The following is a 16,991-nucleotide window of genomic DNA, read 5'->3' on the forward strand; positions in this document are numbered from 1 at the left end:
TCTAAAGAAAACACATGTCATTAACTGCCCTATATATGATCATCCGAAGAAACAACATGTCATTAACTGCCCTATATATGATCATCTAAAGAACACACATGTCATTAACTGCCCTATATATGATCATCCGAAGAAGCCATAAACTGATGCTAGACATTTGAGGTACGTTTCTGGTTTTGGTGTTATGTAATAATCAATACTTCTTTATTCTTTATTACAATTAGGAGCGACTTTTCGGTGTAGGTTTAACTACATCTGATATCTACTCTCCTGTATAAACACTGCCTCCTACCTGTATATATACTGGAACCCCATGGATCCCTATAAACAACATATTTCTTTTGAGAGAGACAGTTATGTTCAAGGTGAGGTAAACTTGTATAATATGTGATCACTGATACAATATCTCCTGCCAAAACGGTTTGCTACTGGCATGTATAGGAAGGGTCATTACTTATACAACGTATTGATATTTCTGTACGGCGACGCCGCGCTTCGTGTGGGTAATAATAGTCATGACAATATTCCTCGCTGGTGGCATTAACACCAACGAACATTCCATAACCTAGATTGTCATGTGACTGTGAACTTCCTTAATGCAGTAGTTGGACAAATGCCATGGTTCTTTTAGAGATTACGGGGAAGATCTGTCTGAGACAGCCAATCAGATAGCAAGCTTTCATTGATACTATCCACTTAAAAATCCGGGTTAGAATTGGTCCTCAGCAACCCATGTTTGTCGTAAGAGGCGACTAACGAGATCAGGTGGTCCGGCTCCCTGACTTGGTTGATGCATGACTTCAGATATATTTATATCTATCGGTAGCACCCGACACTCATGACAAGGTAGGTGTTTGTTTGTTGCCTAACGCCGCTCAGCAGTGCTCCTGCCATAGGGTGGCGGTCTGTAAACAAACCAGTCAGTCAGGTCATGGACCTCGACAATCCAGTAACACATAGTAGCGCATTTACTGATTTGAAAACGATACGTTAATTTTGAATTACAATTACGTAAGCCCTCTTTTAGTTTTCTACTGTCAAATTGAGTTTCGTAACTTATATACAGTTGATATAATCCAACCCCAATTGAACTTTCATTTCGTCGTGATAATTTACAGAGAGTCATAATAGCCAAGGTTAAACTTATATTTTAAATATCTTAGCTCGGCAATTTGCTAATTCATTGATTTTCGGTTATCGGTATAAGAAATCAACACGGCGTATGCAAGAACAATATATGTTAGAGAAAGTGAACAAACACATGTTCCCAAAAGACGTGAACAATTGAGAATTTCATTGCAAGCAATTAGTTGACGGTTTCCACAGCATGTTACACCTAGACACATTTGCTTCATGACAAGAGTGAGTTGGGTTTAACGCCCGTTTTTAACAGTATTCCAGTTATTTTGCGGCGTGTCAGCTTAATGTGGGAGGAAAGCCCGGAGTGATGCAGGTCTCAGACGTTTACCACTTCGGTGAAACCCACGAGCACGGGTATGGTGCTGACAAACCTAGAAACATAATCGGGTCGAACCGGGATTCGAACCCACAATCATAGGTTTCTGGCATGCCCAAGGGACGCAACTCTGCACCGCGAATCGCGGCGCCTTAGACGACTTGGCCACCCGTGCCCCCTTCATGACAATATGAAATCAACATACGCATAGCGTCAGTCGAACATTGAACAGATTCATATGAAAAGTTAGACTTGGAATCTGAGACCAGGATGTGAGACATCCTAACACTTGGTATGAGCGTGAGACATCCTAACACTTGGTATGAGCGTGACGCCGGATTATACGCACAACGCAACAAATGATTGTTATGGAAATCAGAGCTTTCTCACGCGGTGAGTAAAACAACTGTAAAATGAAAGGCAAAGTTTTGAGAAAGAATTGCAATTCCAGACTGATTGAGATAATTGTTATGCCACATCGGCATACCAACAATTTATTATAATATAGTTATTGTGCTTTCATAATATCATTTCTTTTAGGCTTATATAAAGCAAGGGGCGGTCGGGTAGCCTAGTGGTTAAAGCGTTCGCTCGTCACGCCGAAGACCCGGGTTCGATTCCCGACATGGGTACAATGTGTGAAGCCCATTTCTGGTGTCCCCCGCCGTGATATTGCTGGAATATTGCTAAAAGCGGCGTAAAACCATACTCAGTCACTCACTCATTATATAAAGCAATAATACACATGGAAAATACTTCTGATCACAATGTTTTCAGAAGTTAATACGGGCCTGGTTTATCACATAACACACGTAGTGATCCAGTACATTTTGAAATCTGTCAATAAATTACAGGATAATAGACTCATGTACAGATAAATTCTAGTTTCATAATACAGTGATGTCAGATCCGTGATCTGTCTTTATGTAAACATATGGTGATTACAAACAGAGGCAAAACGTAAATGATCACATTGTCCTGTTGTTGCTAGTCTCGGTTTTTTTTGGGTATTGTTGCTTTCGCGTGTTTGTGTTTCTTTGTTTTTGATCGGTTGACATTTTTACCAGGAGTAAAATTTCATGAATAGTTTTATGAAAATCTTATAAATAAATAATACTTGACAATGACATATTTTAATTTGTTTAGAGTTCATCAGTTTATACCTTTGAAGACACCACTATGCAACTGATGATGTTTTACACATCGGCCCAGAGGTTGTATAGAGGAGTGTTTGTGTCCTACGGCAAACTTGTTGGACGTCATCCCATTGTATTCATCGTCGCTGCGCTGGTGTCAACTGGTCTCCTGGCTCTGGGTCTGCTTCGCCTGGAGACGGAGACGGAGCTTGAGCGTCTATACACTCCCATCAACAGCCAGGCTGCTCAGGACAGACAGAAGATGAAGGCCAGATTCCCAGATCAGACAGGAACAAACTACAACATTTACAGTCTGAACGCCGAGGACAGGTACGGAGAGATCATCGCCATCTCAGACGGAAACGTATTCTCCAATACCAGTATTTGTGAGATAAGGGACCTGGTAGACAAGATTAAACAGTTTATAGTGGGTTTTGAAGGCAGGACACTCTACTACTCAGATCTATGTGCGCGCGCATCAGATATGTGTGTTATTAGCGGTGACTTCCTCTTACAAGATAGTTTCCTTTCCTCTTTGGAGCAAGGGAATGTCACCTATCCGCTATGGAACAACGTGGACATCTCATTCTTTGTAGCAGGTGTGAATGTCTCGGGCGATGTTCTCCAGTCAGCGTCAGTGATGAAACTCACCTTCCATATGCGTCAGGACAATGACACGATGTTGGCGTCGGCGCTCACTTGGGAAGACACATTTGTCTCACATATGAAGAACCAGTCCTCTTTCCTGAAGCAGCCAAGGGTTCATTTCGCGACGTCCCAATCTTTAGGTGATGAACTCAACCAAAATACGGATGCTGACGTATACTGGTTCTCTCTGTCCTTTTCGATGCTGATCACATACGCAAGCCTCGTTGCAAGTGGAGACTGTGTTGGCTCGAGGAACCATCTGGCCAGAGCTGGCATCCTAGCTGCGGGATTCGGCATCCTGGCAGGCATTGGTTTGGTGTGTCTCTGTGGTGTCAAGTGGGTGAACGTGGTCGGATTAATGCCCATCGTTGTTCTAGGTAGGAATCGTAATGTTCAAGCTAGGTTTTAGTATATTGCGTTGACATATTGTTGTTGTTTAACGCCGCACTCGGCAATATACCTGCTCTTTAACATGGACCTGTAAATAATCCAGTCTGGTCAAGACAAGCCAGTGATTGATATCATGAGCAACATTCCACGCAGTCGGGGTACTAATGACATGCAATCAACTGAGTCAGTTTAGTCGCCTTTTACGACTAGCAAAGGAATCCGCTTGGGATATTTCGTTATTGACACAAAAATTGACATAAGATATTGATTTTTGTTAAATAGACTCAGTAACCATCTCGACACTTTGAGACAAATCGTAACCTCGCAATATGTATCTAATGCATTCATGTAACTATTCGGAAGGTTTGGGTTCGATCCCAGGTACTTGTTGTTACCCTGCCTGGCGATCGGCATTAAGGGGCTGAAGCAAGGACTGGTCGGTAAACAGTGTCTGAGTCGGGTATCTCAGCGGGCTTTCACTATAAAGTCGGTCTATTACAAGCAGGCATACAGACAGCAAGCACATCGCTATGTAAGTGCAATAATCTTGCACGCGACGTTAAACCCTATTGCGGGCGTTCGGGTAGCCTAGTGGTTAAAGCGTCCGCTCGTCACGCCGAAGACCCGGGTTCGATTCCCGACATGGGTACAATGTGTGAAGCCCATTTCTGGTGTCCCCCGCCGTGATATTGCTTGAATATTGCTAAAAGCGGCGTAAAACCATACTCACTCACTCACTCGTCACGCTGAAGACCCGGGCTCGATTCCGAACATGGGTACAATGTGTGAAGCCCATTTCTGGTGTCCCCCGCCGTGATATTGCTGGAATATTGCTAAAAGCGGCGTAAAACCGTACTCACTAAACACTATTGCACGCGACTCGCCACTGCAGTTTTAGCTACTTTTGTGTATTACCTTCAGCTGTAGGAGTCGACGACATGTTCCTGATGATGTCGGCGTGGGCCGAGACTAACATCCATGGCGCCGAGTGGGATATCCCGACACGTGTTGGACACACCTTCAGCCGAGCTGGTATCGGCATCACTATCACCTCTCTAACAGACTTCCTCGCCTTCATGATCGGAGCTACCTCCGACTTCCTCAGTATCAGAAACTTCTGCATCTTCATGGGTGCGTGCTCACGTGCGATGCAAATAAGGCAAATAAAACTCAACGCGCTATACATCTCATGGGTTTGACGTTAAACAAATCAAATGATGCAAATTTTATTGTAGAGTGATGAAGTTTTTTCTCAGGGTACTGCAGGACAAAACGCTCTGAAAGTATATATCGGGAAAGGGCTATGTTTAAATATTCAATTGACGCCTGTCAGTTGTTAATATGTAAAGAAAATAATTTAGGTGTCAGTAATAAACTGAAGTACCCAGCCATAAGTCCATGTTCAATTTAGGCATATGTTTAGCATAATATCAATATGCTTCGGCATTAAAAATAACACTATGTGTTATTCCAATAAGGGTAGCCATTCTCTGTAGCTTCTTGTAAGTAATCGAAGGGAATGAATACTTAACGTTTAGTTTTCAAATAATGGAAGTAATGAACATGTGCTGATTACCACGTTCTCTTGTTTCTGTATTGTATCGTATGTTTTTTTTCAGCTGCGGCCATAATATTATGTTTCCTGTTTCAAACGACGTTTTTTGCGGGGTGTATGTCTCTTCAAGGACGACGTGTGGAAGCATCCCGCCATTGCTGCACATGCCACAAGATCTCAAGTCGGGAGGAACTTCGGGAACAAGGGAGGCCATTCCTGATTATATGCTGCTGTGGAGGCAAGCCGCCCCGTGAAAGACGTGATTCCATCTTTGAGAAATATCCATCATTATGTCTTACAAACTTTCTTCTCACCATCCCTGGGAAGGTGATAACGCTTGTGATGTTTGTGGTCTATGTATGCTTTTCTGTCTGGGGTGTAGCAGGTTTAAAGCAGGGTTTGTTCCTAAACTTGCTTGTCCCTCCATCATCCTATTATCACGGATATAGCTTATCTAACTACCACTACTTTGGGGTCAGGTTACCTGTCCAGTTTGTGTTCAGCCAAACAGATATTGATTACAAAAACGAGACCACGCTCAAGCATGTAAGGGAACTCCTTCATAATATCGGACAATCTTCGAATATGAATAATGACACTCAAGTATGCTGGCTTTTGGACTATACGTCTTCTAAACAATTCAACAAAACTTCAAACTCAGCCTTTGTTAAGAATTTGAAAAGGTTCTTAAATGACAGGCCTGATTTTAGAAATGATGTAGTGTTTGGTCCGAATGAAACCATAACGGCATCCCGGTGCCACGTAGTTTCAAGAAACGTGCCTGATTCAATGGACCAGGCTAGTCTGATGTTGTCAATGAGACAGATATCCAATTCCTCCGCTCTCCAAACATGTGCCTACCACCCCATGTTCATCTACTTTGAGCAGTTTGTGTCAGTTCTACCGACGGTGCTGAGGACCGTTGGTGTTGCTGTAGCTGCCATGGTCGTCGTCACTGCTGTCCTTCTCCCACATCCCGTCATTGTCGCCGTTGTCCTCTTCAACATCCTCATGATCCTTCTCGGGATCTTTGGCTTCATGGCTATCTGGGATTTGAGCCTCAGTGCCATCACAATGATCCACCTGGTGATGAGTGTTGGTTTCTCAGTGGACTTCACCGTCCACGTGTGTTCTGCCTACATGCTAAGTGAAGGAGAAACACGGAATGACCGTGCAAGGGACGCAATCATACACGCTGCTGGTCCTATATTCAATGGTGGTCTGTCAACATTTATAGGAATATGCACGTTGGTGGCTTCACAGTCCTATGTGTTCCAATCCTTCTTCCGCATAATGGTGTTGAATATACTGTTTGGTGTGTCGCATGCAGTGCTTCTCATGCCGGTGTTGTTGTCTCTAGTTGGTCCAATAGGGTCAACACACACAGACCCAATAGGGTCAATACACCTAGACCCAATAGGGTCAACACACTCAAATCCAATAGAGTCAACACACTCAAATCCAATAGAGTCAACACACTCAAATCCAAAAGAGTCAACACACTCAAATCCAATAGAGTCAGCACACTCAAATCCAATAGAGTCAACACACTCAAATCCAATAGAGTCAACACACTCAAATCCAATAGAGTCAGCACACTCAAATCCAATAGAGTCAACACACTCAAATCCAATAGAGTCAACACACTCAAATCCAATAGAGTCAGCAAACTCAAATCCAATAGAGTCAACACACTCAAATCCAATAGAGTCAACACACTCAACCCCATTAGGGTCAACACAGATCCTCCAAAGGCTGTAGACCAAGATCAGGCAAACATCGAGTCTTAATTAACGAATTATAGTTTGTTTGTTTCAGCTGTATAAGGACAGCATATCAATAATCGATTTTGGACAAGTCGATTCAGTTTGATTTTGTGAATGTCGATCTTGGCCGTCAGGGTACGACGACGAGCTTGACCACCTGACACACCAAGGCGCTCTTTACGACTAACATAGGTTGCTTAGCAACAAATGGAAACCCCTCGTCCCCAGGTGGGCACAGAATATAATGGTGATCATGTTTACTGCGTGTAATGCCTCAGTCGAAAATAAACATAGCTGTTCATTTAAATATGAGTGTTGTTTAGCACTGCTGTATTCAATATTCCACCCATGACACGACATACAATGGGATACACTGGATATATATTGGTAGGGTGTACCCTCATTAGTGCTTTCACTGGGAAGGCTAAATTATATGTGACTTTTATTGTAGATATTTGTTGATAACACATGTAATAAGTATTCTTCCAGCGAGTGAGTAAGGGATAGGAGTGAACGCCGCTTTGAACAGTATTCCAGTTATATCACGGTGTGTCATCTTGATGTGGGAGGAAAGCCCGAAGTGATGAAGGTCATAGACGTTTATTATTCTGGTGAAACCGACCAGTACCAGAATCTTGCTGACACACTAAGAAATAAAATCGTGTCGAATCCGTAATTTGAACCCATGATTATAGGTGCCTGGCTCGCCTTAGGGGCGTAGGGGCGGTCGGGCAGCCTGGTGTTTAAAACGTTCGCTCGTCACCCCGAAGACCCGGGCTCGATTCCCGACATGGGTACAATGTGTGAAGCCCATTTGTGGTGTCCCTCGCCGTGATATTGCTGGAATATTGCTAAAAGCGGCGTAAAACCATACTCTCTCACTCATTTACTTAGGGGCGTAATATGGTTCCGTGTCATCTTGTATGCAGATCCCTGTGAGCAATATAATTATATAATTTGATATTGTTAATAAATTGAGGATACATCTGTTCTTTTTACAATGTTGCGTTCTTATAAAACGACTCTTAACCCCCAGCAAAGCAAGCGTGTTTATCACTCATTTGACGGGGTATGCAAAGCATAAAAGACTCCTCGGTTATGTTTGACAGCGAGGCTGAAATGTTGAGGGGAAGAAAGATTCGGGGGTTTCTCAGGGTGCTGCCACTCTGGTTTACAATCACAAACGTCAGACTTGTGTGTAGGATCTGCCTTGACGGGTATCCAGTTGACGACATCTGGATGATCTGGATGCTCCATTTTGAGCATAGTTTTTACCAGTGGGCAATCTGGTCTGGGCTAATGAGTAAGGTTGTGAGTGAGTGAGTTTGGTTTTACGCCGCTTTTAGCAATATTCCAGCAATATCACGGCGGAGGACACCAGAAATGGGCTTCACACATTGTACCCATGTCGGGAATCGAACCCGGATCTTCGGCGTGACGAGCGAACGCTTTAACCACTACACTACCCGACCGCCCCTAATGAGTAGGGCATAAGATACATGCCCGCTACTCGTTCATTTATTCGCTTATTATGACAATACTATAATAGTGAACAGTGTTGTATGTCTTCCTTTAAAACAAAATATATTTCTGTATCTAAGTATATGCGTCTGAGATTATGACATAATCTTGTGTCTTGAATTTGTGAAACGAGCGTTACATTTGTTTATATTTCCCGAGCGAGAGCTTGGCAAATAAATAAATTCTGAGACGAATTTTGTAAAATCATTTATACATGGAGAGTCCAGCCCCATTTATGATATAGTGCCAGATGATTTCCAACCATGTTTGTCTGCAACAGGTCAGGAAACCTCTATTAAAACTTTCTAGGCTCGCCAGTCAATAATTCATTGATCAAGCTGACCCCGATGTATAAATTTTAGTAGTACCTGCTAGGGGACCTAATTTACATATTTATCGAATCGCGAAACCAAGTTTATCGGATTGGTTTATTGTATCGATAACACGAGTCATTATATACCCTGCAAAAAAAACCGCTACAGTGATTTTGAGATGTATATTTTATTTATCATATAAATAATCAACAGATGGTTATCAATCGTTCAAAATTGGCACACATCATCGTCATTGGCCAAGGGTCCATATGGTTAACATGGAACTGTATATCTTCAAGGAGAAGGTATCTGTTCTCAATATCTTGTAAGGCAAAAACTGACTGGCATCGTCGTCCCATGGAAACAATCAGGTCCTGAATTGTGGCCTGGTGAATGGTCACCCACCCTGCCTGAAGTGCTTGTGCCAAATGTCGGAGGTTCTGTGGCTGTAGCTGACGTGCTCACAGTACTAGTCGTTGATCCAGTGCATCCCAAAAATGTGTGATTGGGTTTACGTCTGGAGAACTGGAGGGCCATGGCAGGATGGTCTCTGGCTGCATTCGTCTGTTGCTATAAACACCAAATGGTGTTTCTGTGGACGTTAAATTGTCTTGCAACATCACGTTGACTCGATCCTGCTTCAAGCATACCAATGGCTCGCAGACACTCATTTTCGGACAGGCGTGGTATTTCGTAATGTTAAATAATTGCATTGCATAATTTTGTTGTTTTTCTGAGTGGTTGTTGTCAGCACCATGGTAAACAATGCATATGGAATTCCGTTAACGCACATGTTTTTATACCCATTCTTGGGTAGTGAAATGCATGGGGCTTGCATAAAAGTCAACTTTTGCATGGAATGCATACTTTTCTGTAGCGGTTGCGTTTTTATGACTTGATTCCATACATGCACTACAATATTGAAAACCAAACTTTACTTATTTGAAAAATACACTAAAAATATTGGTGTCACGGGAACTTTTGTTGTTGAGTATATATCTTGTATGACTGCACTGCCTCCGGTACTGTCTGTTTCGGAAGTTCACAGGACGTCGACCTGTTGACCAAAACTATTCGCACGAAGTCCAAGTGGGGTACCCTTTCATGCTTAATCCGCTAAGCTGAAGATGTTTGAGGGAGCGATGCTAGTGGTTATGTTACTCATATTAATTAGTGTCAAATCGTCATATAAACCGCCTTTATTCCTATTGCGCCTAAATCACAACTGGTACTACAACAATAACTAATACAACAATAACTACTACTGCTACTGCGACTACTACTACTACTACTACAGAGGGGGCGGTCGGGTAACCTAGTGGTTAAAGCTTTCGCTCGTCACGCCGAAGACCCGGACTCGATTCCCGACATGGGTACAATGTGTGAAGCCCATTTCTGGTGTCCCCCGCCGTGATATTGCTAGAATATTGCTAAAAGCGGCGTAAAACGATACTCACGCACTCATTACTATAGAGACTACGACAACGTACTAATGATACAGCAACGGCAGCATCTACCACATAAAAACCTAATAATCAACAACCATGACAGCTGCAACAACCGCTACTACTACTACTACAAAAATGCTACTAGTTATTGTGTAGAACTACAACTACTTAACCTCCGAATACTTTACCACACAGTGGTTAGTGATCATTATTGAGTGAGTATGATCGTTTTACCCAATACCTTAGTTATGCACTACACGATAATATTTAGTATTGGTTAAATTTAGAAGGTTTCTTGCCATATTCAAATATAACCACAAAGGAAAAAACGTGCCGACATTTCCATCTCACACGATTAACAGCACACAGAAACACAGACGTATGTATAGCAGAACTGGGATAAACAGTCCACAATTTCGTAAAAGCCCGTTTACTGTGGTAATGCTTTCGGTTAACTCTAAACGTATGACGATATATATGCGGAATATGATTTAGTTGAAATTCGTGCTGAGAACATTACTGAATATAATCCCTTTATATATTTCCCTTAAGGTCAGTTGTCATGGGAGATCTACAACTACGGTGTTTCAATAGGCTGGTGTTGCCACAGTTCGAAACAAACATAATAAATTATTGAAATATAATAGTCTTGGTTTCACGTTTATGGCTCTTATGAATCTTTGGTGCGGCTATTAGCATGTGTAAAGTTGCAAACATGCTACATTTCAAAGAGTGAAAACTCACAAGAACTTTAATATGTTTTCCTTTGTCAACACAAATAATGCTGGTGTCATCGCCGGGCGTGAGACACGACCTGACTGAAACACACATCAGCTCACGATCGGAATAACTTCAGCTTTTCAAAAGGAAACATTTTAGTGATTTAAATACGAGTAATATGTGAACGTCATGTCTTTTCAATTACACTTGAAATGGTTCGTCCTATTTGAATATCTCCTCAAGTTTATGATATGCCTGTAATCCCCCTAACGCACATCGACATACCTGAACACTGCGAGCATACAGAAATACACGTGTATTGACATTTAAATTAACTTCAGAAAGTTTCTCCCATGATGGACCAGCTAAATATTGATACCTTGTCAGTTTGAGTTAGACGAACGAGATGAGATGGTAGATTCAGAACCTAAAGAAATCTAGAACGGCTTCGTTAAGGGCTAAAGCAATACGGAAAGGGCTGGGCGGAAGGGAAAAAAATGCTGTTCAGGAACTAGGAGACTTTGAACTTTGAGTGTGTTTTTTTCTATATGGATATTGTAATACAAAATAGTGAAAATAACCGGCGATGTGAACACATACGGAACATACAGCCATTTTCACCGTGGAACTTTTGATGAAGAAATAGATCAACAGAAATGTTGTATATCAAATGCAAGTAAACACGAACATTTTAAGGGCTTACTTTTATGAACAACTCAGATGTGTTCCTAGATAGATATATGTGAACTTTGTGCTTTTTACTATAACGTTCATAACGTATTTAGGCCTTCATTTTTAGTTAAATATAAAAACAAATGTTTAGAGAAAGATGCACTAAAGTTTGTCTGTTCATTTTGAAATATTGGGAGAGGTACAGTATAACAATAGAGTTTGATTATACATATAAGAATTATATAAGAAACCTACAATACTTAACGCAAAATGGTACTCGGCGGTTTACATTGTCAATATCTTGTTTCTGTTTTCATTGACACATTTTCCTTATGCATCATTTTAGTTTGTCAGACCTTATGCAGTAATCATATATCTTGCCCTATTTTGTTACAACACATTTGTGAAACTGCGGGAGGAGTTAGTAGCTATATATACTACTCAAAAGAAGTTAAGGATCACCTGATTCTTTCTATATGCAAAAGTTAATATTTCATGTCATGACAGATTAACTTTACCATTATGAAAGAATCGGGTGATCCTTAACTTCTTTTGAGTAGTATATAGAGTACATCCAGCCTTCTGATCAAGATCCCCGTGTGTCATTGTACGCAATTCCGAAATGGGCGCTAAAGGAATTTCTATCAGTTCTCTTGTCCAAGTAATTAGTGTTTACAGGAGTTAAATAAATCTCAGTTTTGAAACTATTCTGGTCTGACAATACTACTTTAATGTAAATAAAGTTTTCTTCAACATAAACTGATTCAACATATTGTTGTTGTGATGGTTGTCATTATCAGTGCTTAAGACAAAATTGAATACTAATTGAATACTAATTTAATACAAATCTACAGTCGGTCGGGCTTTTGAATACCTGTTAGGTTTGAAGGGTTTGTAAAACTCATTTTTTTCTGGTACTACGTATTTATTTCCCGTTATTTAACAACACAGAGGTTATTTTCTCATTTGAGTGTTGAGTTAATTACCTCAGGTTTATTGGCTGTCTACGCATCTGGTCGTTATCTTGTCAAAGGGTTGTTTCAACTACTCTCTTTATTGCTGTATGCTGTGATTGTCTTCAGTGTGGATGTCTTCAGTGTTTATATTGAGCGTGAATGTGTTCAGTGTTGATGTGTTCAGTGTGAATGTGAATGTCTTCAGTGTGAATGTCGTGAGTGTGAATGTTTTCAGTGTGAATGTCTTCAGTGTGGATGTGTTCAGTGTGGATGTGTTCAGTGTGAATGTCTTCAGTGTTTATGTTGAGCGTGAATGTGTTCAGAGTGGATGTGTTCAGTGTGAATGTCTTCAGTGTTTATGTTGAGCGTGAATGTGTTCAGTGTTTATATGGAGCGTGAATGTGTTCAGTGTGAATGTGTTCAGTGTTTATATTGAGCGTGAATGTAATGAGTGTGGATGTGTTCAGTGTTTATATGGAGTGTGAATATGTTCAGTGTGAATGTCTTCAGTGTTTATATTGAGCGTGAATGTGTTCAGTGTGGATGTCTTCAGTGTTTATGTTGAACGTGAACGTGTTCAGTGTGGATGTGTTCAGTGTGTGTTCAGTGTGGATGTGTTCAGTGTGAATGTGTTCAGTGTGGATGTCTTCAGTCTTTATGTTGAGCGTGAATGTGTTCAGTGTGGATGTGTTCAGTGTTTATGCTGAGCGTGAATGTGTTCAGTGTGGATGTGTTCAGTGTGAATGTGTTCAGTGTGGATGTCTTCAGTGTTTATGCTGAGCGTGAATGTGTTCAGTGTGGATGTGTTCAGTGTGAATGTGTTCACTGTGGATGTGTTCAGTGTGAATGTGTTCAGTGTAGATGTCTTCAGTCTTTATGTTGAGCGTGAATGTGTTCAGTGTGGATGTGTTCAGTGTTTATGCTGAGAGTGAATGTGTTCAGTGTGGATGTGTTCAGTGTGAATGTGTTCAGTGTGGATGTGTTCAGTGTTTATGTTGAGCGTGAATCTGTTCAGTGTGGATGTCTTCAGTGTTTATATTGAGCGTGAATGTGTTCAGTGTGGATGTGTTTAGTGTGAATGTGTTCAGTGTGGATGTCTACAGTGTTTATATTGAGCGTGAATGTGTTCAATGTGGATGTGTTTAGTGTGGATGTTTTCAGTGTGGATGTCTTCAGTGTTTATATTGAGCGTGAATGTGTTCAATGTGGATGTGTTTAGTGTGGATGTGTTCAGTGTGGATGTCTTCAGTGTTTATATTGAGCGTGAATGTGTTCAGTGTGGATGTGTTTAGTGTGGATGAGTTCAGTGTGGATGTCTTCAGTGTTTATGTTGAGCGTGAATGTGTTCAGTGTAGATGTGTTCAGTGTGGATGTGTTCAGTGTGGATGTCTTCAGTGTTTATGTTGAGCGTGAATGTGTTCAGTGTGGATGTGTTCCGTGTGGATGTCTTCAGTGTTTATGTTTAGCGTGAATGTGTTCAGTGTGGATGTGTTCAGTGTTTATATTGAGCGTGAATGTGTTCAGTGTGGATGTCTTCAGTGTTTATATTGAGCGTGAATGTGTTCAGTGTGGATGTCTACAGTGTTTATGTTGAGCGTGAATGTGTTCAGTGTGGATGTCTTCAGTGTTTATGTTGATCGTGAATGTGTTCAGTGTAGATGTGTTTAGTGTGGATGTGTTCAGTGTGGATGTGTTCAGTGTGAATGTGAATGTGTGGATGTGTTCCGTGTGGATGTCTTCAGTGTTTATGTTTAGCGTGAATGTGTTCAGTGTGGATGTGTTCAGTGTTTATATTGAGCGTGAATGTGTTCAGTGTGGATGTCTTCAGTGTTTATATTGAGCGTGAATGTGTTCAGTGTGGATGTGTTCAGTGTGGATGTGTTTAGTGTGGATGTGTTCAGTGTGGATGTCTTCAGTGTTTATATTGAGCATGAATGTGTTCAGTGTGGATGTGTTCAGTGTGGATGTTTAGTGTGGAAGTGTTCAGTGTGGATGTCTTCAGTGTTTATGTTGAGCGTGAATGTGTTCAGTGTGGATGTGTTCCGTGTTGATGTCTTCAGTGTTTATATTGAGCGTGAATGTGTTCAGTGTGGATGTGTTTAGAGTGGATGTGTTCAGTGTGGATGTCTTCAGTGTTTATGTTGAGCGTGAATGTGTTCAGTGTAGATGTGTTTAGTGTGGATGTGTTCAGTGTGGATGTCTTCAGTGTTTATATTGAGCATGAATGTGTTCAGTGTGGATGTGTTCAGTGTGGATGTGTTCAGTGTTTATATTGAGCATGAATGTGTTCAGTGTGGATGTGTTCAGTGTGGATGTTTAGTGTGGAAGTGTTCAGTGTGGATGTCTTCAGTGTTTATGTTGAGCGTGAATGTGTTCAGTGTGGATGTGTTCCGTGTTGATGTCTTCAGTGTTTATATTGAGCGTGAATGTGTTCAGTGTGGATGTGTTTAGAGTGGATGTGTTCAGTGTGGATGTCTTCAGTGTTTATGTTGAGCGTGAATGTGTTCAGTGTAGATGTGTTCAGTGTGGATGTGTTCAGTGTTTACGTTGATCGTGAATGTGTTCAGTGTGGATGTGTTCAGTGTAGATGTGTTTAGCGTGAATGTGTTCAGTGTGGATGTCTTCAGTGTTTATATTGAGCATGAATGTGTTCAGTGTAGATGTGTTTAGTGTGGATGTGTTCAGTGTGGATGTCTTCAGTGTTTATATTGAGCATGAATGTGTTCAGTGTGGATGTGTTCAGTGTGGATGTGTTCAGTGTTTATATTGAGCATGAATGTGTTCAGTGTGGATGTCGTCAGTGTTTATGTTGATCGTGAATGTGTTCAGTGTGGATGTGTTCAGTGTTTATGTTGAGCGTGAATGTGTTCAGTGTGGATGTTTAGTGTGGATGTGTTCAGTGTGGATGTGTTCAGTGTTTATGTTGAGCGTGAATGTGTTCAGTGTGGATGTCTTCAGTGTTTATATTGAGCATGAATGTGTTCAGTGTGGATGTCGTCAGTGTTTATGTTGAGCGTGAATGTGTTCAGTGTGGATGTCTTCAGTGTTTATGTTGAGCGTGAATGTGTTCAGTGTGGATGTCTTCAGTGTTTATATTGAGCGTGAATGTGTTCAGTGTGGATGTCTTCAGTGTGGATGTGTTCAGTGTGGATGTCTTCAGTGTTTATATTGAGCATGAATGTGTTCAGTGTGGATGTGTTCAGTGTGGATGTGTTCAGTGTTTATATTGAGCATGAATGTGTTCAGTGTGGATGTCTTCAGTGTTTATGTTGAGCGTGAATGTGTTCAGTGTAGATGTGTTTAGTGTGGATGTGTTCAGTGTGGATGTCTTCAGTGTTTATATTGAGCATGAATGTGTTCAGTGTGGATGTGTTCAGTGTGGATGTGTTCAGTGTTTATATTGAGCATGAATGTGTTCAGTGTGGATGTCTTCAGTGTTTATGTTGAGCGTGAATGTGTTCAGTGTGGATGTTTAGCGTGAATGTGTTCAGTGTGGATGTGTTCAGTGTGAATATCTTCAGTGTTTATATTGAGCGTGAATGTATTCAGTGTGGATGTCTTCAGTGTGAATGTCTTCAGCGTTTATATGGAGCGTGAACGTGTTCAGTGAGAATGTGTTCAGTGTGAATGTCTTCAGTGTTTATATTGAGCGTGTATGTGTTCAGTGTGGATGTCTTCAGTGTTTATGTTGAGCGTGAATGTGTTCAGTGTGGATGTGTTCAGTGTGGATGTGTTCAGTGTGAATGTGAATGTGTGGATGTGTTCAGTGTGGATGTCTTCAGTGTTTATATTGAGCATGAATGTGTTCAGTGTGGATGTGTTCAGTGTGGATGTGTTCAGTGTTTATATTGAGCATGAATGTGTTCAGTGTGGATGTCTTCAGTGTTTATATTGAGCGTGAATGTGTTCAGTGTGGATGTTTAGCGTGAATGTGTTCAGTGTGGATGTGTTCAGTGTGAATATCTTCAGTGTTTATATTGAGCGTGAATGTATTCAGTGTGGATGTCTTCAGTGTGAATGTCTTCAGCGTTTATATGGAGCGTGAACGTGTTCAGTGAGAATGTGTTCAGTGTGAATGTCTTCAGTGTTTATATTGAGCGTGTATGTGTTCAGTGTGGATGTCTTCAGTGTTTATGTTGAGCGTGAATGTGTTCAGTGTGGATGTGTTCAGTGTGGATGTGTTCAGTGTGAATGTGAATGTGTGGATGTGTTCAGTGTGGATGTCTTCAGTGTTTATATTGAGCGTGTATGTGTTCAGTGTGGATGTCTTCAGTGTTTATGTTGAGCGTGAATGTGTTCAGTGTGGATGTGTTCAGTGTGGATGTCTTCAGTGTTTATGTTGAGCGTGAATGTGTTCAGTGTGGATGTCTTCAGAGTGGATGTCTTCAGTGTTTATGTTGAGCGTGAAT

The 16,991-nt window shown here is 41.3% G+C and overlaps 1 protein-coding gene across 1 annotated transcript; it reads left to right on the forward strand.

Moving 5' to 3' along the window:
- Window positions 1-756: 756 nt before the first annotated feature.
- On the forward strand, window positions 757-7,883 carry LOC124116455 (patched domain-containing protein 3-like). The gene is made up of 4 exons (XM_048401048.1): window positions 757-846; window positions 2,603-3,617; window positions 4,552-4,761; window positions 5,250-7,883. Exons 2-4 carry the CDS (start codon window positions 2,636-2,638, stop codon window positions 6,944-6,946), a joined length of 2,889 nt encoding a protein of 962 aa, XP_048257005.1. The 5' UTR covers window positions 757-846; window positions 2,603-2,635; the 3' UTR covers window positions 6,947-7,883.
- Window positions 7,884-16,991: the final 9,108 nt, after the last annotated feature.

Source organism: Haliotis rufescens, unplaced genomic scaffold (genome assembly GCF_023055435.1).
Source record: "Haliotis rufescens isolate VD_foot unplaced genomic scaffold, xgHalRufe1.0.p SCAF_21, whole genome shotgun sequence".
Taxonomy (NCBI): domain Eukaryota; kingdom Metazoa; phylum Mollusca; class Gastropoda; order Lepetellida; family Haliotidae; genus Haliotis; species Haliotis rufescens.